General features: G+C 37.5%; 1 protein-coding gene across 1 annotated transcript in view; it reads right to left on the bottom strand.

Annotated features, from left to right (window-relative positions):
* The window catches only part of LOC150103937 (voltage-dependent calcium channel type A subunit alpha-1-like), a 1,762,795-nt gene that overhangs the window by 1,540,966 nt on the left and 197,976 nt on the right, over nt 1–23,853 (bottom strand). The window contains exons 10-11 of the mRNA XM_090397103.1: nt 18,210–18,337; nt 17,912–18,024 (exon numbers count right to left, since the gene is read on the bottom strand). Coding sequence (XP_090253229.1) covers nt 17,912–18,024; nt 18,210–18,337 — 241 coding nt within the window. The remainder of the gene's footprint in view (nt 1–17,911; nt 18,025–18,209; nt 18,338–23,853) is intronic.

The following is a 23,853-nucleotide window of genomic DNA, read 5'->3' on the forward strand; positions in this document are numbered from 1 at the left end:
TGTCAAAGCTTACTATTAAGTCTGAGCTTTTTAGTGTGAGGTGTTGTAAGATGCTTTTTAGGTGTGCTGAATTTTTGATAAAGGAGGGAGAATTGTTAGTGAGAGTGGCTAGTAGCTTTGCTAAATGTCTAGCCAGTTTGTATGTGGGACTATTTATACTGTCCACAATTGGGCGTAGGGGTGTGCCTGGTTTGTGAATTTTTGGTGATCCATAGATCCTCGGTGTTTTAACATGGAAAGGTTTGAGTTTGTTAACTTTGAGTTTTTGTGCTCTGAAGATGCTGGTTATAATACCAGCGAAATATCAGCATCAAGTCAATAAATTAATTATTTACTTAGTTTCTGTGTTCTATTATACCGTTAAAATAATAAACAACATGTTCGACGAACACATAAGTCTGTCCACACGTTTGCCATGAGTTGTCTCATCCTGAAGATACTTCAGGTGCAAACTTTTTGTTTGCTGACACTTGGATAAAGGATTAAACTAAATATATAATTTATAGTCTAACCAAATGAAAAAACTTCCAGCATTTTCTCTAATCCAGAGTAATTTAATAATAAGGTGTGACACCTTATGGCAACCTTTTGGCATGGAAATATGACTTCTGCATGGCTTCAACCTTGATATCACCTCTTGGTCTGGCTCCCTGTGAAGGGACCTCAATATAGGTCGAAACCGGTCTGGGTAGTGACCCTTTCCATAATGCATAGTGTTATACATGTCCACAAGGAGATGTGCTTTTCATTATGCATTATTATCTGCCACGAGTTGCCCCAGTCCTGAAGATACTTCAGGTGCAAACTTTGTTTGCTTACACTTGGATAAAGGATTAAACTAAATATTTAATTTATAGTCTAACCAAGTGAAAAAACTTCCAACATCTTTCTCTAATTCAGAGTAATTTAACAATAAGGTGTGACACCTTTTGGCATGGAAATATGACTTCTGCATTGCTTCAACCTTGGTATCACCTCTGGGACTAGCTCCCACTGAAGAGACCTCAATAAAATCGAAATCAGTCTGGGTAGTGACCCTTCCCATAATGCATAGCATTATACATGTCTGCAAGGAGATGTGCTTTGCATTATGGGATACTAAGGCAAGTGATGTGAAGTCAGTCCACCTTTGCCATGAGTTGGCCCAGTTCTGAAGTTTGCAGGTGAAGCACCTGCAAACTTTGTTTGTTTACACTTGGATAAAGGATTAAACTAAATATATAATTTATAGTCTAACCAAGTGAAAAAACTTCCAATGATAACACAGAGAATTACGCACATAGTGAGAAAACTGACCAGCAGATAAAAAAGATGCAGTGTTTCTATAACAGAAATGGGGTATCTTTTTATAGGTCAGGTTTTTAACCATCTGAGCAATTTTTTATGCTTTCTTCAATAAAGATACGTGGTTTTGATGAAGAACAGATGAAGAAGTTGTGAGTTTACAAAAGCAGTTAAAAAAATTAGTTGTCAACACTGTATGAGATAGACTGAAGGCATGAATCAGTCATGAGGAGAGTCTGAGATAAGTAATCTGCAGAATTTGGTAAGAAGATAAAAAAAATTTAATATGATCGAGACATATAAAGTTGAGAGAATTTGCTCACTGGACACTGTGAAGATTTTCCAAAAGGTAGAACACATGAAAGGGACAAATGGATATCTGTTGATATTGTACTGGGAGTGGTGAGTAAGAGAGAAGTAGAATTTTGGCATGGACAGTGATGGTACATGGAATGCATTGTTCATGAGGATGGCAAGTACAGATGGTAAATTAGTATAAAGAATGGTGTGATAAACTTGTTTGTCACCAAGAGTAGAGATTTCTACAATGGGATATCTCCTACATGGCTTGTTTGAGTCATGTAATAATAATAATATCCAAAGATAAAACACTTTTAGGCTCTTAGTTAATTTATAAACTTTGGTGCATGTCTACTTCGAATGAATATCCAGATTAGTCATCCCTTCTACATGTGAAATTCAGATTTTGTGTACAATATCTTCTCTGCCCCCCCCCCCCCAAAAAAAAATATTTAATTCATATGTGACAGAAACTTTTGGATTTAAATTTAAGGAAACAGAATAACAGATCTCAACTACCATATATTCCAAATTTCATCAAATCCAACAAGTAGCAGGGATAAGGTAACTTTCAGAAGAAGACAAATCTTACCACAGTAAACTAATTTAAATGAATAAATTTCCTTTTTCAAATGTCATGTAAAGCTTATTATTAATAAATAATTGATATATCTACAAAATGCCTGACACAGTTCATAATTATATTAAGCAGTATCATCATCAAATTTCTGACATGTACCCTAAGAGGGGGGGGGGGGTACAGGATATCATGACAGTATTACATGAAAAAGTAAAATATTGTTACTAATTTCTTATTGACAATTTTCCTCCAAAGTAATCTGTTATCTGTCAAGACAACAATATTATCATATCATACATATTTCTGTCATCAAAGGCACTTTTTGCTGTATCATTCCACCTTGGTCTTCCTCTGGGTCTTTTCCTAAGCAAAGAACATTTGTTTTGCTAGCCTTTCTGTTTAAGCGATCATACCGCTGAGATTAGCTCTGATAACACATTCATGAATGTCAATAATGTCAAGTTCTTTCCAAATATCATCCTTATTTTTAATATGACACTGCCACTGCTATCTGTTTATTCCCATAATCTTCCTTGGAGCTCTCATATATATGGTCTCCACTCTTGGATCAAATGTTTTATTTCTAACCCAGCTCTCAGATTCATAAGATAAAATTCCCATGAACACCATCTTGTATATAGCTAGTTTTGAGTTTTGACTAATTTCTCCCTTATTCCATATAAATTTATTCAGTAGACTTACTACCATATCAGCTTTGCTATCTGTTGTCTATTTTCCACATTTAATGTACCATCTTCACTAAAAATTGTGCCTAAATAGCTGAAATATTTTACTTGTTCTACAAGTTCAATTATATTATTATGAAGTGGCACAATAAAAAGACAAAGGCAATGAAAATAGGCAGAAACATTAAAAACATCAAAAAGGAGGTGATAGAATTCAAGCATCGAACTATAGGCCTATCTGTGTGTCAGGTATTGTAGTTAACCACCTTACCGGCCATTATGGATCAAATACGCATCCTCATATGCTTCGTATCCATCATATATTTCAATGTATTATCAATGGTATTACAATTTTAATATGCACTTCGCATCCATGATAAACTGGACGTGTATATGTGTCTTTGCTGGTGGTGTGGTTAAGTTGTTGGAGAATCTTGTGAGAACTAGGATTCAGAATTGGATTGACAACAATGGTATTATCTTTTATGGACAGCATGGATTTACTAAAGGGAGGTCATCTTTTAGTACTCTACTTACTTATTACAATAAGATGACTGCTTCCATGGACAGAAGAGAAGGATACACAGTAATATACTTAGATTTCGCAAAGGCTTTTGATAGATTACCGCATGATAAGTTGATAGTCAAACTAGAATGGATGAGTTTGGATATTAGATTGGTGCATTGGATTGGAGACTGGCTATCTGATAGGTATCAACAAGATGATACCTATCAGATGTATGGAGAGTGATATCCAGGAAAAGGAAAGTTACTAGTGGGTGCATCAGGGGTCTGTTTTAGGGCCATTGCTGTTTAACTTGTATATTAATGATACTGGTGAAGATTTGGATGGCGATATTCAGTTGTTTGCAGATGATGCAAAGTTGGGATGAACCATGAAGAGCAGAGAAGATGTTGTGGCCTTACAAGAAGACTTCAATAAATTGAGTGATTGGGCACAGGAATGGGGATGTGAGTTCAATGTTGCAAAATGTAAGGTTTTAAAATTTGGAAAACAATAATGGGATGCAAAATTTATGCTTGTTGAGGATATATTGTCGGAGGTGTAGGAAATAAGAGATCTTGGGGTGATAGTGGATAAGGATCTGAAATTTAGGGGAGACATTGCCAAAATTGTGAAGACATCACAAAGGCTTCTGGGAATGATGCGGAGGACACTGACGTGTAGAAGTAGGGAGATTCTTGTTCCGTTGTATAGGGCTTTGATTAGGCCACACATGGACTATTGTGCCCAGATTTGGTCACCTGGTTTTCAGAAGGATGGGGAGATGTTGGAAAGGGTCCAGAGGCGACTGACTAAGGTAGTTTCTAAACTCTGGAATGTCGAGTATGAGGAAAGATTGAGAAGATGCAATTTGCAGTCTGGTAGACAGGAGAAAGAGGGGAGATATGATAGAGATCTACAAGTTAGTAAGGGGTTGTTATAGGATCAATGCTAGAGAGGTTCTACAGAAAATAGTGGGAGATCAGGGGAGAACCAGAGATCATCCCTGGAAACTGTATAAAGAGAGTGTGAGTAGGGGAATGAGAAGCAGGTTTTTTTTCATGCAGAGTTGTGAATGATTGGAATGCCTTGCCTGAGAGTGTGGTGTCTGCAGAGAATTTGAGTGTGTTTAAAGCAAAGGTATGGTGAACTATGTATGATAAAAAGGACCTCCTAGACGAGTCTTTGACTCCATGGGGTCTTGGGTAATGATAATAATAATAATAAAGCAGGTGATTATACGAGGCTCTGTAGTCAGTTATAATAATAATAATAATTGCTGAATTTCATAGCAAATTTACCACAGCAGTTATTTCATTTAGACTTATACTGGATTTATTTAGACATATAACATCATCTGCATAAAGTAAAGAGATTAGATGATGATGATTATTATTATACAGTATCGCCATGAAATCTGGAGACTCGTGAGAGCCCATACTAACATTTATACACACAAAACCCATCACATCTCTCATTAAACTCAATCACTGTCAGAGCACTTACAACTAATTCTAGGAATTGGAATTCATTCCACTCATTTACCACTCTCCACACAAAACATCTAGTCTGCTCATCCTTACTAACCATAATCTTATACATCTTCTATGGATGATCCTAGTTCTCTAACTATTTGTCATACATTGAAAAATATCCTTTGCATCAATTTTATAGAAGCACTTTAATATCTTAAAAGTTTCTATAGTGTCCCCTTTTTTTGATCTATCAACCAACCTTTGTAACCCACACACACTTCAACAATCCAACACTGATCCTCACAGGGAACATTCCAAACATCTATCACCAGCTTGGTCATTTATCTCTGAATCCACTCTATCACCTCTTGATCCATAAGAAACTCAGATGACCAAATCTGTACACAGTAGTCAAGATGTGGCTGAATCATAGCCTTATAAAGAAGGATAATAACTTCCCTACATTTACTTGTTAGCATGTTTTTCAACATCGAAGTAATCCTTTGAGCTATTTTACCAACTTCTGCAATATGCTACCTGAACTTCAACTCTCTGGCTGCCATTATCCCGAAGTCCCTAGCCTAATAAATTTCCTGTCAATATAAAAATTGACAATCATTATCCTTTGCCCACAATGCCAATTTATTCAAATCATCCTGCATGATATCCACCTCACCTTTTTCAACTATTCCTTAGTTTTGCATCACTGGCAAACAACTGAATATCTCCCTTAAATCTTTTCTTATTTCATTGATATACAAATTAAAGAGTAGTTGCCTTTAATGGAGTACCTCCTCAGGGTACCACAGAACCCTGAGAAGGTACTCCGTTAGTCATTCCACTCCACTACATACTACTCCCTGGTGTCTATCTGCCAGTCACCTCATATCCATGCTACTAGTTTCATATCCGTTCCTATCTGCTCCAAATTTCCTTTAACCAATTCTGATGTCACTTTATTATAAATGCAAATAAATTACTAAAACAGGCCAATATAGAGTATCATACCCCTATCTGGGGTGCTTAAGGGTCAAAGCTGTATAACTGAGAGGAGATCTCCACATAGCCTTTAAAGGAATGCGGAGAACTGACCAGGGCTTCTGACCTAATGTCTAATCCTCTCCTTCTCGTGGGGCACCCTGTTGGGTATCTACCAGGATACTGAACGAACGAGTATGGGCTGGCAATTTGGGATGTAGACGACCAAATTGCATTCTTATTGGTTAAACCAAAATAAAAAATGATGGTACGACATGACAAAATTACATGCCAGCTGGGGCGTCGCCTGGTTAAACAAGGCCCCCATTGTTTTCACCAGGGAACCAGGGCGAACAGCGAAAAGTCAGCTACTGGAACAAATCTGAAAACAAACCCCAACTCAACATTATCAGCGTTAAAGATCGGTACTATCAACATAAGAAGCCTGAATGGCAAAGAAATGGAGCTAGCTGAAGAATTAGTAAAGTACCAGATCGACATAATAGGAGTGACTGAAACAAAAAAGACAAAAACTTGTGAAATCTTTCTGAGCAATAAATACAAAATGTTATATTCAGGCAATGACAATCAAGGAAACGAAGGAGTAGCAATAGTATTCAACACAAAATACGAGGCTAATCTTCTTGAATGGCAGTCAGTCTCAAGTAGAGTAATGTGGGCAAATATGAGAAACAAATCTGAAAAAAAGAATGGGGAACTGGACAATGAGACTTATTTGTGCCCATGGCCCCACAGAAGGCTCTACTAAGGTAGAAGTGGAGGAATTTTTTGAGGCTTTAGAAAAAGCAACTGACACAATGAAAAAGAAAAAGTTGGTCCTTGTTGGGGATCTAAATAGCAGAGTAGGAAATGATTCTGAGACATACAAAAATATTTTGGGAAAATTTGGAGAAAAGAGCAAATTTAATAATAATGGCAAATATCTGTTGGATTTCTGCTCAGGACATGGACTGGTTATTACTAACACCATGTTCCAACATAAAAATGTGCACAAATTCACATGGAGAGAAGAGGCAAGGAATAAGAAAAGTCTCATTGACTATGTTATTGTTGATAGTGATGTTTTTTCCCTGGTGCAGGACACTAGATTGTACAGAGGATTTGAAATTGGAAGTGATCACTATTTAGTCTTGAGCAAGATAAAATTGAATTTCATATTGAAAAGAATAACATGTAAGAAAGTTTTAAAGCGAATAAAAGTTGAGCAGCTCTCAGATGTGAATTGTAGACTAAAATACACAAAGATTATTGAAGAAAAAATGAAAGAGTTTGAGAACAGGAATCAAACCTTGGAGATTCAGTGGCAAATTCTGAAGGAAACATTGATTGATTCTGCTAGAGAGGCATGTGGTGAGGTTGTCTGCAAGGATAAAAAAAATCAGAACTCCCTGGCGGACACAAGTTAAAGAGGCAGTGAAGGAAAAGAAGAAAGCATATCAAAAATTGCTGTCAAATAAGTCAGCTTGTTCTCTTAGAGAATACAGAGACAAATGAAAAAATGCTAAACAGTGTGTAAAACTAGCTAAACAAAAGTCATGGAAGGACTTTGGCAAGAATATAGAAAATAAATATCAAGGAGGTGGCAAAATATTCTGGAGGTTGTTGAAGAAGCTTAGGAATGGAGGAAAGAGTGCTGTAAAAGCAGTTAGAGATGATAAAGGTGACATGAAAACCGGAGAAAAAGATATCCTTGAAGTATGGAGTAATTACTTTGAAAAACTGCTAAATGAAACAAGCAGTGGATCTGAGAGCTGGGTCAGAATTTTGTAAAACACTTGACCAAAGACTAGAGACAACAGATATGAGAGTCCTGAGAAAGATTATAGGCGTGAACAGATGGCATCAATGGCAATATCATATTAAAAACAAGGATATTAGGAAAGAACTTGACATTGTCAACATCCAAGAATGCGTTAGCAGAGCTAATCTCAGGTGGTATGGTCACTTAAACAGAATGGGTGAAGAAAGATTAGCAAAACAAGTGTTCTCTGCCAGGTTGGCAGGAAAACGACCCAGAGGAAGACCAAGATATAGGTGGATTGATATGGTACAAAGTGCCTTAGATGATAGAAATATAAGATCTGATAATGTTGAAGCCTTGACAAGTAACAGACTGTTTTGGAGGAAAATTGTAGATAGGAAGTTAGTAATGATGTAATTTTTTTCATGTAGTACTATCATATCCTGTGCACCCCTTGAGGGTACATGGCAGGAATTTGATGATGATGATACCCCTATCTACCCACTGTTGGATTTGACCTTTAACCAACTTTTACAATACAGGCAACCCTCGGTTTATGCCTCACTTCCGTTTCTGAAAAAATGGAAGTAAACCGAATCGGCATAAAACAAACCCAATTTTAATGGGAGGTACAAAGTTATGTTGTGCGCAGTCAAAAAATATGCACATAATGAAAAACTGAAAAAATATGAAGTATGTGTAACATTATTATATTTAAAGAGCTTTGATAATACATACATATATTTGTTAAAATAAAATTATTAATAACAAAAACAAAATTATATACAAAAAATATGAAACTTCGAAAAGAAATTACATATTTCTATGTTGAAGTTCCTGGTTTCGGATCATCTCCATTTGTTTTTGAAAAACCTATCCTGTGTTAACTGCCTAGATTTTCTTTTTCTTTCTTTAACTTCCTCTAATTCCTTGAAATCATGCAAAAATCTGGAAGAAGTTTTCGCCATGCTCCTTTTAAACACTTTGCTGAAACTTCGTTCCAAGTTGCCTTGATGTTGTTCAAAATATCAAATGACTTCAAAATATCAAAATATCAAATATCCCTTCAAAATATCAAATGACTGCCAATAGTCTTTAATAGTTTTTCCTGAAGTGTCCAAGACTTTCCATTTCCATAAATGTTATACAGAGGTGATAGGCTTTGAAGATTGATATAATCCCCTGATCCATCGGTTGCAAAAGCGATGTTGTGTTTGGGGGCATGTAAACAACCTTGACATCCAATGGTGTTCTTACTTCAGCAAGGTTTTAACGATGTCCAGGGGAATTATCCAAGAGAAGCAATGCTTTGGTTGGAAATTTACAGAAGCTTTCACTTCTGTAAATTTTCTTTAGAGAAATGAAGCACGGTAGGACAAAAATAATTTGTGTACCAATCTATAAAAACGTCTTGTGTAACCCAAGCTCTCTTGTTCCATTTCCAATAGACTGGCAGCATGGCTTTTAGACCCTTGAAGGCACGTGGTGTCTGTGAATGGTACACTAACATTGCTTTAAACTTCAAAGTTCCAGAGACATTTACACCCAACAAAAGCATAAATCTATCTTTTGTAGTTTTAAAACCTGGAGCGGAAAGTTCTTCACAGGAAATGAAGATGCGTGATGGCAATTTTTTCCAGTAGAGCCCAGTCTCATCAACATTAAAAATGAGATCAGAAGGATAACTTCCTTGTCTTACACAGTCTTGAAATTCTTCAGGAAAAGCAGCCATTGCCGCAACATCTGCACTTGACACCTTACCACATAATTTGACACTATGGCACTTACTTCGAGACTTAAATCTCATGAACCAACCTTTGCTTCCTAAAAATGTTTCTTCGCTTCCATCAGTTTTTTAAGATCCTCAAAAATTGTTTTTGCTTTCTCAGTTATAACAGCCTGCATCAGAGGAATGTTTTTCTGATTCAAGTTATCCACCCATAATGATAATAATTTTTCCATTTTTTCATGAAGTTTACTCCTGCTATAACTTAAATGTTTTGCATTTAGTACTGCCGTAGATTGTTGCGCAGACTGTTTGATTCAATCTGCATTTTTCATAATTGTAGTAACAATCGATGGAGGTAAGTTCATACTTCTACAGACATTAGCACGTGTCTGCCCATCTTCCATTCTTCGAATTACCTCCATCTTCTTTTCAAGTGTGATTGATTTCCGTGCCTTCTTAACACTAAGTTCTGCTAACTTTTCTGTACTTCTTTTATCAGAACATGGTATGTAATTATATACTTTATCAATTTAAATATATATGGATGTAAAAAAAAATTAAATAGAACAATTAGGTAGATTCAACAGTAAAACTATATTTGATACATATACGTCACAGTAGCTCGGTAAACACTCAAACACTAGAGTGCCTGCTAGCATCGTTTCTCAATCAGACCACACTACAGTAAGAAAGCACATGCAGGCATCTGGCATTATTGTGAATCGGCGTAAATTGAACCGTTGTAAACTGAGGGCTGCTGTACTTTAATAATCACTCCTGATATATGGTCTATAGTTTGCTACTTCTGTCTTGCAGCCATCTTTATGTAATGGAACTATCTTACCTTCTTTTTACTCCCTTGAAATGTTGCCAGAGCTGAGACTTAGATTAAACAACTTCATCACAGGCAATGCCAATTTTCTTGCACATTCACATAGTAAATGGGCTGACATGGCATCCAGCCCCACTGCTGTATTCACACTGATATTTCTCAATATGCTGAACACATCTTCTGTTCAACTACCTCAATTTTAACATGCATCTCTGTGACATCAGCAATTGCAAAATCTCCACTTGGGCAATATTCTGATATCAGATTTTATACTACTTTCCTTCATAATGTGATCCATATAGATGATGAAAAACAGTGTCAAGAGATATTGTGCAGCCTTGTCTCAAACCCAATCAAACCATCTTCTTGTATTTTCTTCAACTCTAACTGCTCACTTACAACTCAAGTATAGACTATGTATTGCTTACTCAATATCATATCACATTTATACCATATAATTGTAACATTTTGAACAGCTTTTCTCTTGGCATCTTGTAATACAGGGTGTTCGGGATAAATTTGACATATTTATAATTAATTATATTTTTCCGTAAGTTACATGTATTAACACACACTTCTCTTCATTTAAAAGTTTGGACCCTTCTTCATTCATATACAAGATGTCAGAAAGGATGGATAGCTGGAACCCACCTGAATCATGGAAGAGAATAACTTGTATCATGATGATTCGTGCCCGCCATCAAAATAAGGATATTACGACTGCTGCCCAATGCTCCCTGAATACAGTAAAAACAATCAGGCATGAACTAGAGACTTGCAATGGTGACTACGAGGATGTAGCAAGAAGAAAGATCCCTAGCAGACGATCTGATTGCGTTCGTACAGCAGAATTCCTCGCAAATCTGCAGGAACAGGTGTTGAAGAACCCTGGCATTGGAATTCGGGCTTTGTTCGTGGAGTTGCTAACTGTAGTCAAGCCCTGGATAACAAGGGTAGCCAATGGTAGGCCGTATGTATGGCAGCAGGATTCGGCCCCTTGCCACACCTCTGGGAAAAGTCAAAAATGGTTGTCTGAAAATTTCTACGACTTCACCAGTCCAAATGTTTGGCCTCCAAACTCCCCAGACCTTAACCCCATGGATTATTTTGTATGGGGCGCAGTTGAAAAAGACACCAATCGCACTTCCAGTAATACAAAAGCCCAGTTAATGGATAAAATTAAAACAGTTTTTGCGGCCCTTCCCAGGGAGACTGTAGCATCAGCTTGTTCGAGGTTCCGAAGCAGAATTGAAGCTGTGATCGATGCTAATGGTGGTTATTTTGAGTAAATCTTGTTGATAGTATTGTAATTAACTCTGCCTGTAATGTTTTTTTGTCAATTCATTAAATTTAATAGATACAAAGAAGATTTTCTTTTTCCTTACGAAACTGTCAAATTTATCCCGAACACCCTGTACCTTTAAAGGCCATGTTGGCCTGTATAGAGTATCATATCCTGATCCACCCATTCTTGAATTTTGTCTTTAACCAACTTTTCCAATACTTTTACCACTACTCCTGAGATGGTGATTGGTCTGTAATTAAATACCGCAGTTTTAGAGCCACCCTTATGCAAAGGAACCACTTTGCCTAACTTCCACTCCCTAGGGACCATACCAGAATTCAAACTTAAATTAAATATCCAAGTAAGAGGGGTTGACAATTCATTTGCACATTCACGCAACACCCGAGCTGATATTCCATCTAAGCTTACAGCAGTGTTTGCATTTAAATTGAGATTTTAAACTGTAGAGAGGTGGTTACAGGGTTGACACTGTGGAGCTCTTTCGCTTGGTTGAACAGCGGGAAGGAGTGATGACAAGTGGGCCATCCCTGGAAGTTACAAAAGGAAATTGTGAGCAAGAGGGTGAGGAGTGGTTTCTCTGCACGGAGGGTGGTCGATTTCATGGCATTCCAGAGCATTCCATGGCATTGCCTGACAGAGTGGTGAGAGCGAGAATGGTCAATGAGTTTAAGGAATGGTATGATAGACTTTGTGTTTCCTAGTAGAGTTGAGTCTTGATAGACCTTGTGTTACCTAGAAAGGATCTCTGCCGATGAGTCTTTTGACTCCATGGAGGCCTGAATAATAATAATAATATCATCTGCATAAAGTAAAGAGCTGATATTAACATCTCCCTTTTTGATATCAGGTTTAATACCACTTTCCTTCATAATGTGATCCATATAGATAATGTACATCCTTTTCTGACAGCAGATTAAACATTAAACCATCTTCCTGTACGTCCTTCAATTCAAACTGCTGCCTTACAACTCAAAAATGACTACGTATTGCTTGGTATAATTCCCCATTGACCCCATACAGTAGTATTTTGAATAGCTTTTCTCTTGGCACCTTGAGCCAAGAGATGCTCAAGGTGCCAAGAGAAAATTTTGTTATATTCCCACGATTTCTCAACTATTTGTTATAAAGTGAAAATCTGATCCTCATAGCCTCTATTTGGCCTGAAGCCAGCTTATTCATCACCAAGCTTCCCTTCCACAATCCTTCTCAACCATTTCTCAAGTATACAACGTTAGTCAGAAAAGTTCTCAGCCTAACTATGAAAAAGGGAATTTATAATTTCAAAATTATTTTTATTTTTCAACATAATCTCCATTAAGACTCCAGTGCCATTATCCTGTCCTATAGTGATTCTCAGTAAGATCTGCAAAATACCCCCTCTACATCTGCAATCACCTCTTGATTCGAAGAAAACGAGGAAGAGATTTAGTTTTGGGAAGATATAGAAGTCAGAAGGAGCCAAATATTGGGAATAAGGTGGATGTTCCAACAATTCATAGTGCAGATCACTTAATTTTCCCATTGCGAAAACACTTTTGTGAGCAGGTGCATTGCCCTGATGAAAGATGATTTTTTTCTTCTGCAAACTGGGTCTTTTCTCATGAATTTTTTCATCTAGTCTGGTTAAAAGATCGGAATAATATTCCCCGGTTATTGTTTTACCCTTTTCAAGATAATTAATAAACAAAATGCTTTAGCATCCCAAAACACTGATGCCATGGCCTTTCCTGTTGATGGAACCGACTTTGTCTTCTTTAGTGCTGAACAACCATTTTTTGTCTACTGTTTTGACTGCTGTTTGGATTCTGGTGTGTAATGGTGAATCCAAGTCTCATCCATAGTAATAAATCGACACAGACAATCAGCTTTATTCTTGTTAAAATGCTGAAAGCACTGTTCAGAGATTTTAATGCGAGTGCGTTTTTGATCTGCTGTGAGCAAGCTCGGCACACATCTGGTGCAAAACTTTTTCATATGATTCTTCATGCGAAATATATCCTACACATTCTTTTGAAATGCCTATAGTCGCAGCAATTTCAATCACTTTGTCTCGCCATCTTCCGATACCATATCGTGCACTTGATCAATGATTTCTGGTGTTGTTACCATTTTTGGACATCCTTCACCTGGATCATTTCCAAGACTGGTACAGCCACGTTTAAACTTGGCAGACCTTTTCTTAATTGTCAAAAATGAAGGAGAAGAGTGCCCATAAACTTTTATGAACTTCGAATTAATTTTTTTTGCCATTAAAGCTTCTTTTACAAAGAATTTTATAACCGCACAATACACAATTTTATCCATTTCAAGGTATACAGACAACACTTTTGCTTCAGACAGCTGTATAAAACAAACTACTTGATAGAATGATGTGCAGTTTCACATGGATGCTTATGACACATGTACCAACTTAGAAAAAAAAAATCTTGCAGATATTGTTGCCATCAATGGTCGAGGCCGAGAACGTTTCAAACTAGGAGAACATCCTAGTTTGAAAACAAGGACCAAACCTTGGAGATTCATTGGCAAATCCTGAAGAAAATTGATTGATTCAGACATAGAAGCATGTGGTGAGGTTTCCTGCATAGGTAGAAAAATTAGAATTCCATGATAAATTCAGGTAGTTAAAGAGGGAGGCATGCAAAAAAAAGTGTATCGAAAAATCCTGGCCAGTAAGCCAGCTTAAACAAAAGTCATGGAAAGATCTTGGTGAGATCATAGAAAATAAATATCAGGAGGGTGACAAAATATTCTGGAGGCTGTTGAAAAAGCTTAGAAATGGAGAAAAGAGTACTGTAAATAGAATCAGAGATGATAAAAAAAAAAGGTGACATGAAAACTGAATATAAAAATATTCTAGATGTTTGTAGTAATTCCTTTTAAAGATTGCTAAATGAAACAAATAGTGACAGCTTGATGGTAGAAAACACTAAAGAGGAATGCAGTGAGGAATACATATTAATACTTGAAGTAAAAAATTGTCATCATGATCAGTTTTCTGATATGTACCCTCAATGTTTGGGAGAAAAATCTATAAAAAACATTAATTATGGAAAGGCAGCTGGAGTAGATGATATTTGACCAGAAATGCTCAAATGTGGAGATATAAAAGTTTTACAGTGGCCGCACTGCATAATTCAAAAGGCCTGGTCAGAGGGTTGAATTCTAGGAAAGGAAGCCTAGTGAAGAACAAGTTGGTTTCAGGTCAAATAGAGATTGTCAGGATCAGATTTTGACTTTAAGACAAATAGTTCAGAAATCATGGGAAAACAACAAGGATCTTGATTTAAGTTTGGTAGATCTGGAAAAGGTTATACAGGGTGTTCGGGATAAATTTGACAGTTTCGTAAGGAAAAAGAAAATCTTCTTTGTATCTATTAAATTTAATGAATTGACAAAAAACATTACAGGCAGAGTTAATTACAATACTATCAACAAGATTTACTCAAAATAACCACCATTAGCATCGATCACAGCTTCAATCCTGCTTCGGAACCTCGAACAAGCTGATGCTACAGTCTCCCTGGGAAGGGCCGCAAAAACTGTTTTAATTTTATCCATTAACTGGGCTTTTGTATTACTGGAAGTGCGATTGGTGTCTTTTTCAACTGCGCCCCATACAAAATAATCCATGGGGTTAAGGTCTGGGGAGTTTGGAGGCCAAACATTTGGACTGGTGAAGTCGTAGAAATTTTCAGACAACCATTTTTGACTTTTCCCAGAGGTGTGGCAAGGGGCCGAATCCTGCTGCCATACATACGGCCTACCATTGGCTACCCTTGTTATCCAGGGCTTGACTACAGTGTTTAGCAACTCCACGAACAAAGCCCGAATTCCAATGCCAGGGTTCTTCAACACCTGTTCCTGCAGATTTGCGAGGAATTCTGCTGTACGAACGCAATCAGATCGTCTGCTAGGGATCTTTCTTCTTGCTACATCCTCGTAGTCACCATTGCAAGTCTTTAGTTCATGCCTGATTGTTTTTACTGTATTCAGGGAGCATTGGGCAGCAGTCGAAATATCCTTATTTTGATGGCCGGCACGAATCATCATGATACAAGTTATTCTCTTCCATGATTCAGGTGGGTTCCAGCTATCCATCCTTTCTGACATCTTGTTTATGAATGAAGAAGGGTCCAACCTTTTAAATGAAGAGAAGTGTGTGTTAATACATGTAACTTACGGAAAAATATAATTAATTATAAATATGTCAAATTTATCCCGAACACCCTGTATTACAAGATGTAGATCCGTAGAAGCTGTAGATCCTGCCTTAGCAATCTATTAACTATTCATAATAGAATAATATCTGAGTTGGACAAAGGAACTGGCTACACAGTGGTACTTCTGGATTTTGCTAAGGCTTTCGACAGGATACCCCATAGAACACTGTTATGCAAATTGGAGCAGATGGGAATGGATATTAAATTGGTGATATGTATAGGAGAATGGCTCAGGGAGAGATAACAGAAGGTGGTGTATGGAGGAGCCGAGTCCAGAATGAGGCAGGTGACCATTGGTGTGCCTCAGGGCTCTGTGTTTGGGCCAATGTTGTTTAATTTGTATATAAATGATATAGGAAATGGCTTAAAGGGAGATATTCAGTTGTTTGCTGATGATGCAAAGTTGTGTAGTGCAATAAAAAATCAAGCTGATGTTGAAAGTTTGCAGGAGGATTTAAATAAGCTGGTAAAATGGGCAAAAGATAATGGATGTCAGTTCAATGTGGAAAAGTGTAAAGTCATGCATTTTGGGATTAAAAGATTACCAGCTGTGTACTACATCGATGGAAAGGTACTCCAAGAGATTGATGAGGCTGGGGAATTAGGGGTGTTGGTAGATAGGGAGATGAAGTTCAGAGGACACATTGTTAAGGTGTCCAAGATTGTACATAGGATTACTTGGTTGTTGAGGAACACACTGACATCCAGAGATAAAGAGGTTATTATTCCCCTTTATAAAGCATTGATACTTCCACATTTGGATTACTGTGCTCAGGTCTGGTCACCTGGATTCCTTGGAGATGAGGAGGCTGTGGAGAGGGTTCAGAGAGGAGTGACCAAGTTGGTGAGTGATATAAAAAATGCTCCCTACATTGATAGATTGAGAGCTTGTGGATTGCAGAGATTGGTTGATAGGTGAAGAAGAGGGGATATGATAGAAACATTCAAATTACTGAAAGGATTTTATAGGATTGATGCAGGGGAAATGTTTCAGCTGTGTGATAGTGATGGAAGAACAAGAGGTCATCTCTGGAAATTAAAGAAGAGTGTGGTTAACAAAGGTGTCAGAACAAGGTTTTTTGCCTGGAGGGTGGTGAATGAGTGGAATTCATTGCCTGACTTAGTTGTGAGCTCTTTATCTGTAAATGAATTCAAGAAGAGATATAACAGATATTGTTTTGCTAGTTTGGGTCTCCCGCGATGAGACTACTGACTCCATGGAGATACCCGTAATAATAATAATAATCATATCACCTCTCCTTCTTCCATCCACCAAACTCTGCAGTCCACATTCTCTCAGCTGATCCTAATAACTAACATGTGCAGTCCTGAAACCATCTTTGTTATCTGCCTTTGTACCCTAGCTACAGTTAATTTATCTCCTTCAAATCCTGGGGACCAAATCTGAGAACAATAGCCTAAGTGTGATCTGATCAGGGTCTTATACAACGGAAGATAACTCTTTTATCTCTACAGGTCAGCATCCTTCTCATTATTGCAGCAATCCTGTGTGTTACCTTCACCACCTTTGCAATATGTCCCCTAAATTTCAGGTTTCTATCAAACATCAATTCCAAATCTCTTGTCTCCCCTAATTCCACCAGCATAGCTCCTCCAATAGAGTATGCAGCATCCCATCGATGTCTCCCAAACTTCAAGACCTTACATTTTGCTGCATTAAACTGACACCCCCATTCATTTGCCCATCTGTTTAGCTTATTCAAATCCTCATTTATATTCAAATTCTTTTAGACATATTTTGAATTGTTTAATGTTTTAAATTATGCTTTTTTATGTGGCCTTTAGGTAGTTACATCATTTCTAACCTTACTATGTACAAAACTGAAAAAACAAAATAAAACTATATCATCGGTAGTAGATGGCATTGATAGTAGTTGTCTGTAGTAGGAGAATTAAGTAGTAGTAAGGGAGACAGCTAGATGTGTGTGTAGCCACAGAGAGTAGAGTGCCCTCCTTTGATGACTCCTTGGAGGTGTCATATAATAATAATAATAATTCACTGTGTTATTGGCAGCTTGACACTGAAATAATTATTGTCTATTAACTATGAGATACTCTTCTAATAATGAAAGAAATGGCTGGAGAAAAAAACCAATTCTTTAACTTAAAAAAATTACATATTGCTAAATTAATTTCTATTAAATAAAGAATCAATGGAAAACAAGAAAAAAAGAACAAATATATTTTAATGATAGAGAACAAATACACTAAGATAAATTTAAGTACTTACCACACAGTCAAACCTGTTAAAGGCAGATTCAAAGTATATGTGTGCCCCAAGGGCATATACTTTCATAAGCATTTCAGAGATGAAAAGTCCTAAAAATACAAACTCTGCATAGTCTGTAAAAGAAAAAAAAATGAAGAAAATAAGACCAAAAAAAATTTGATGGCACATCATTCGAAAAAAAAAAAAAAAGATAAGCAATTCTTAATAATATTAGCAGATTAAGTAGACTAATTAAAAAAAGAATCATTTTAAAGTTGTTTTTCTACATAATGCAATTATTAACAGCAGATGCACTTACATAAAAAGTCTGTGAGCCATTGTGGTTGATCATAGTGTTCTACAGCTACGCAGATGGTATTTAAAAGGACAAGAACAATTACAACCCAATAAAATACTTGACATTTTGCTAAACGGCGAACAAAAAACCTAAAATAAATGATGTACAGTTACTAATGAGAAAAAAAATTGAAATCTGCAAAGAATTTTAAAACATTATAAAGATATTCCTAATTAACAGTGATTATCTTTAATTAAAGGTAATGAATGTGACATAAGCACCATTTCTTTAAATTACATTCACAGTTGTAGAAATTTCATCAAATAGGTTTCCATAATATAGAAGACCATTTTAGTATAGGAAACAGCAGAATCAAATCAGGAAAACATTATTATTATTATTATTATTATTTAGGCCACCATGGAGTCAAAAGACTCATCGTGGGAGGTCGTTTTTAGGAAACACAAAGTTTATGATACTACTTCTAGAACTCATTGACCGTTCCTGCTCCAACCACTCTCAGGCAATGCATTCCACGGTTCAATCACCCTCCACACAAAGAAACCATCCCTCACCCTCTTGCTCACAGCTTCCGTTCGTAACTTCCAGGGATGGCTCCCTTGTCATCGCTCCTTCCCACTGTTCCACCAAGTGAAAGAACTCCCCAATGTCTACCCTGTAACTGCCTCTCAACAGTTTAAAAGTCTCGATCATATCACCTCTCCTTTTTCTATTCACCAAACTCTGCAGTCCACATTCCCTCAGTCGATTCTTGTAACTGACATTGTACAGTCCTGAAACCATCTTTGTTATCTGCCTCTGTATCCTTTCCACAGTTAATTTCTCCCCTTCAAATCCTGGGGACTAAATCTCAGAAATACAGTCTAAGTGTGGTCTGATCAGTGTGTTATACAATGGAATGATAACTCTTCTATCTCTGCACGTCAGTATCCTTCTCGTATTGCAGCAATCCTCTGGGTTATCTTCATCACCTTTGCAATATGCTCCCTGAATTTCAGTTCTCTATCAATCATCACCCCCCCCCAGATCTCGTCTCCTTTACTTCCTCAAGTATAGCTCCTCCAATCAAGTATGCATCCTCCCATCCATGACTTTACATTTTGCTGCATTAAACAGACACCCCCATTTCCTTGCCCATCTGTCTAGTTTATTCAAATCCTCTTGCAGGGCTGCCACATCTGCACTATTACTGATAACCCTACCCAGCTTCACATCATCTGCAAACAACTGAATATCTGCTTGCAATCCATTGACAATGTCACTGATATAAAGGTTGAATAATACAGAGTAGTGAGCTCTGTGGAATCCCACTTGTAACCTTCTGCTTCCTTGATATTGCTCCACCATACACAACTCTCTGATACTTATCAGACAGCCAATCCTGAATCCATTTGACTAACCCGCCATCTAAACCCATGTGCTGCAACTTAAATATCAGCTTATCGTGTGGCACCCTGTTAAACAGCTTTGCAAAATCCAAAAAAATAGCAGTATATGCCTTTCCATCATCAACTGCTCTTGTCACTTTATCATAAAAGGCAATCATATTACTGAAGCAAGAGCCCCCCCCCCTTAACAAATGCATGTTGATTCTCACAGATAACATTACCATCATCTTCCCAACACTGTATATAGTCCCTCACTAATTTCTCCAAGACCTTTACAACTATTGATGACACACAAACTGGCTTATATTAAATAGACACTCCTAGTCTGCTGCTGCCCTTGAGCAGGGGCACTATCTTACCTTCCTTCCATTCCTTGGGTACCTATCCTGCAGCCAGACTTTTACTGAAGAACCAGGTCAATTGAGCTGTCAGTTCTTTAGCACATTCTCTCAAAACCAGTGGTGAAATACCATTCAGTCCCACAGCTTTACTGGTATGCAGAGTACTCAGTATTTGGAACACACTCTCCTCTTGCACCTCTAAACCCTGAATGCCCAATCCCTCTAGTATTAAAACCTTCTCCAGGATGAAATACTCCAATAAAGCGCTCATTGAACAACTCCACTATGTCCCCTGCATCAGCACCTCTATTCCCATTTTTATCCTGCAATGTCATTCTTTCACAATCATTTCTCTGGCTACTGGCCACACAGCTAAAAAATTCCCTAGGATTTTCTTTGGATCTTAGAGCCAATCTCTTCTCATATTCCAGTTTTGTCTTCCTCACCATACTAGTCACTCTCCTGGCCTGCGTCTTACATTCTTCGTGTATCTGCCCTCCACTCTTCTCCTTATATCTCATCCATAATCTCTTTTTCAACTGCAGTTCCTGTTTGATATTGTTTGTCATCCACTTTATACCAAATCGTGTCCGCTTCTTCACTCGTGGAATACAGCTTACTATCGCTGCTAACAAATATTCCTTCACAATTTCCCAAGCACGAACGATATCCTGGCCTTCCAATTCTGCCCTTCATCGAACTGCCCCTACTTGATACCTAAGACTATCATAATCACCTGCCTTATAATTCCACATACGTTCCCTTTTCTTTGATACACTTGCATGTCTATTCATCTTCCAAGTCAAAATCATATGGTCACTCTTTCCAACTGGTGGGAGAGATGTCATCTCACTTATCAGCTCTTCTGAGACTATGACCAAATCCAAAACTCTTGAACCTCTTGTTCCCTCTATTACATGTTGCCTAAGATATCTGTCCCTCAAGAATTCTAGAAATTCCATCCCCTTATTACTACATGCATTTTCTGTCTTCCTAGCTTATACTGCTGCAGTTAAAATCACCCTTAACAATCATTATTCTTGCACTTGCGAAGCTCAACTGCCTAAACATCTCCTGCTTCCCACCCTCTGTGCTCCCTGGTTTGTAGCAACATCCCACTAAATATCCTGTCTTCGCTACTTCTACCTCACACCATATGCTTTCAAAACCATTAGTGTGACTGCCTTCCAAAGCCTCCACTCTTAGAGTACATAAGCAGTACTCCACCACCACGTTCCTTTCCTATCCTGCCGAAAAATGCTGTACCCTGCCACTTCAATTCCTGTTATTATATCATTCTCCATCAACCACATCTCATATATCCCAATAATCTTTGGCCAGACTGATGCTATCATGCCACCAAATCATCTCCTTTATTTTGGATACTCCTGGCATTAGTATAGAGCATAAAAATTTCACTGCTTCTATACCTATCATTGTCCCCTCTCGACTCGGTGTTACCTGATGTTGTTCCCCTTCCCACAAGCACCCATTCCCACAAGAGGTCACCCCTGCTACCATCTACCATTCACCCTGGGTATTCTAATTTCCCTGCATTGACACACTGACAAGTTCAGAAAACAGCAATCTCTCCAGATGCCTTCGTCCTTCATGATTCAAATGCAAGTGTTCAACAACAGCTATGCTGTGTTAAGGCAGAACTTGTAATAAACAGATTGCAGTAGAAAAGATTATTTATAATTATAGAATGATTATCAAGATATTCATATTCGATGTAGATTACTGTGTGCAGATATGGTAATCTGGTTTTTGAAGTAATGAGAACTGTGTGAAATCAAGTATAGTAATATCATGCTCTAAGGACAGTAACTATGAGGACAAATCAAATGAAGGAAAAGGGATGATATAATAGTAGTGTATAAGTTAGTGAGGCAGTTTATACAGAGCCTCATCAGCTGGTTTCAACAATGTTCTTTGATTGGAATCCTGCCTAGGACATGAAGAACTTTATCAAGATTTTCAAATTGAAAGCAAATTTACAAAGGACATAAGGAGGTGACAGGGTTTTTCCTCACAGAAACTCAGGTTTTTCATCTTTCATAACAGGCAAACTGGCCAAGAAAACACAAACCGCTGACAACCATAACACATTATGGTTGTCAGTAGTTTGTGTTTGTAGCTAGGATTAATTTAACTGTCCTATGAAAACATTCATCAGTTTTCAAAGAATCAATTTACCTGGCCATGACAAGCCATTAGGATTAGAACACATTAGGAAATGGGAGTTTATACTGGATTAATATAAAAGAGATTATTTATACAATAAAGGGAGAGAGGAGTAGAATGTAAAACCATCACTGAGAAGGAGAATGTGAGTGAGGAACAGATTTTTTTTATTGGTGAGCAATGGTTAATAGAAATGCATGGCTGAAGAGTGTTGCACATGCTGGCAACGAGACAGTTTAAAATGCATTAACCACGCTACCGGCCAAGATGTCTATAGATGACAAGGTTATCATGGATGCGAAGTGCATATTAAAATTGTAACACAATTGATATTACATTGAAATATATGATGGATACGAAGCACATGAGGATGAGTATTTGATCCATAATGGCCAGTTAGATGGTTAAATGAAGATATGCAGCTGTTTGCTAATGATGCAAAATTGGGAAGAATTATGAAAAGATGTTGTGGTCTTTTAGGAGGATCTCAACAGACTATATGAGTGGACAAATGAGTAGAGCTATTAGCTTAATCTTGCAAAGTGCAAGAACTCGAAATTTGGTAGGTATGGTTGGATGCAAAGTATACAATTAATGGGAAATTTTGAAGGATGTAGAAGAAATGAAAGACTTGGGAATGATGGCAGACAGAGATTGGAAGTTTCAGGGTCATATTACTAAAATTGTAAGAACTCACAAGAGATTATGGCAATAATGAAGAGGACATTGATATGCAAAAGCAAAGAGGTTAGTTCTCTTGTATAAGACTTTAATTAGCCGCATATGCACAGATTGGAACCTGGTTTTCAAGGGGATGTATGGGGGAGAGTCCAGAGAAGGTTCACTAAGTCAATGTCAAGTCTATGCAATGTCAGGTACAAGAGGGGGGGGGAGAGATTGAGGGAATGCAACTTGCAGAGAGCAAGTTGTATTCATATTCATATCATATCATGCACTCAATCATAATCCCCCCACTTGTGAACAGAAGGGGAAGGGATATGATTGAGACACACAAGTTGGTCAGGGGCTGTTACCAGATTAATGTAGAGGAAATTTTTCATAGAGTAGAAGGAAGGGTAGAAGAAGAAGAAGCTACATAAGAAGGGTGTGAGCAGCAGGTTCTTTGCATTCAGAGTGATCAGTGAGTGGAATGAGGTCAGATAATAATAATAATAATGTACCCCCCACCCCAAGGAACATGGCCTGTTGTGGGGGGGGGGGGCTTGTGCACTTCAATGATGTTGAGAACTATTCTGATAGCAGTGTATCTATCAACAGGGTTATCCCAGAGACAGTCAGACAGGTCTCAACTGAGAGTAAGATTAACAGTGTTCCATCCCCACATCTTCATAATGAAAAGCAGAAGAAATCCGTACCGGATCAGTTGACTCCTGGGTCATCAAGGAACTGCATCAGATGCTGGGGATCCTAGGCATCAGGTGGGTTACAGGACGAATCTCTCCTTGTTGTTGGGCAATCAGAGCAGGAAGCTGAAAATTACTGGAAAAAAACAGATGAATAAAAAATGGACTGTAGAAGAAAACAGTGAAGTCAAAATATTTTTACAAATCAACACCAAAAAAATGGGGCTTTAGAGAGCATTGATTTGGAAACAAGAATTCCTAAAATCTGCAGTAACAGAACAAAGATTTATGGACCAAAACGAAATAATTTTATTTTCTGCAACAAAATATTTAACAACCATAATTTTCAAGAGAGCGTGCTTAA

This window comes from Typopeltis vanoorti, chromosome 8, assembly GCF_054136105.1.
Source record: "Typopeltis vanoorti isolate ZY-2024b chromosome 8, IOZ_Tvanoo_1.0, whole genome shotgun sequence".
Lineage (NCBI taxonomy): Eukaryota > Metazoa > Arthropoda > Arachnida > Uropygi > Thelyphonidae > Typopeltis > Typopeltis vanoorti.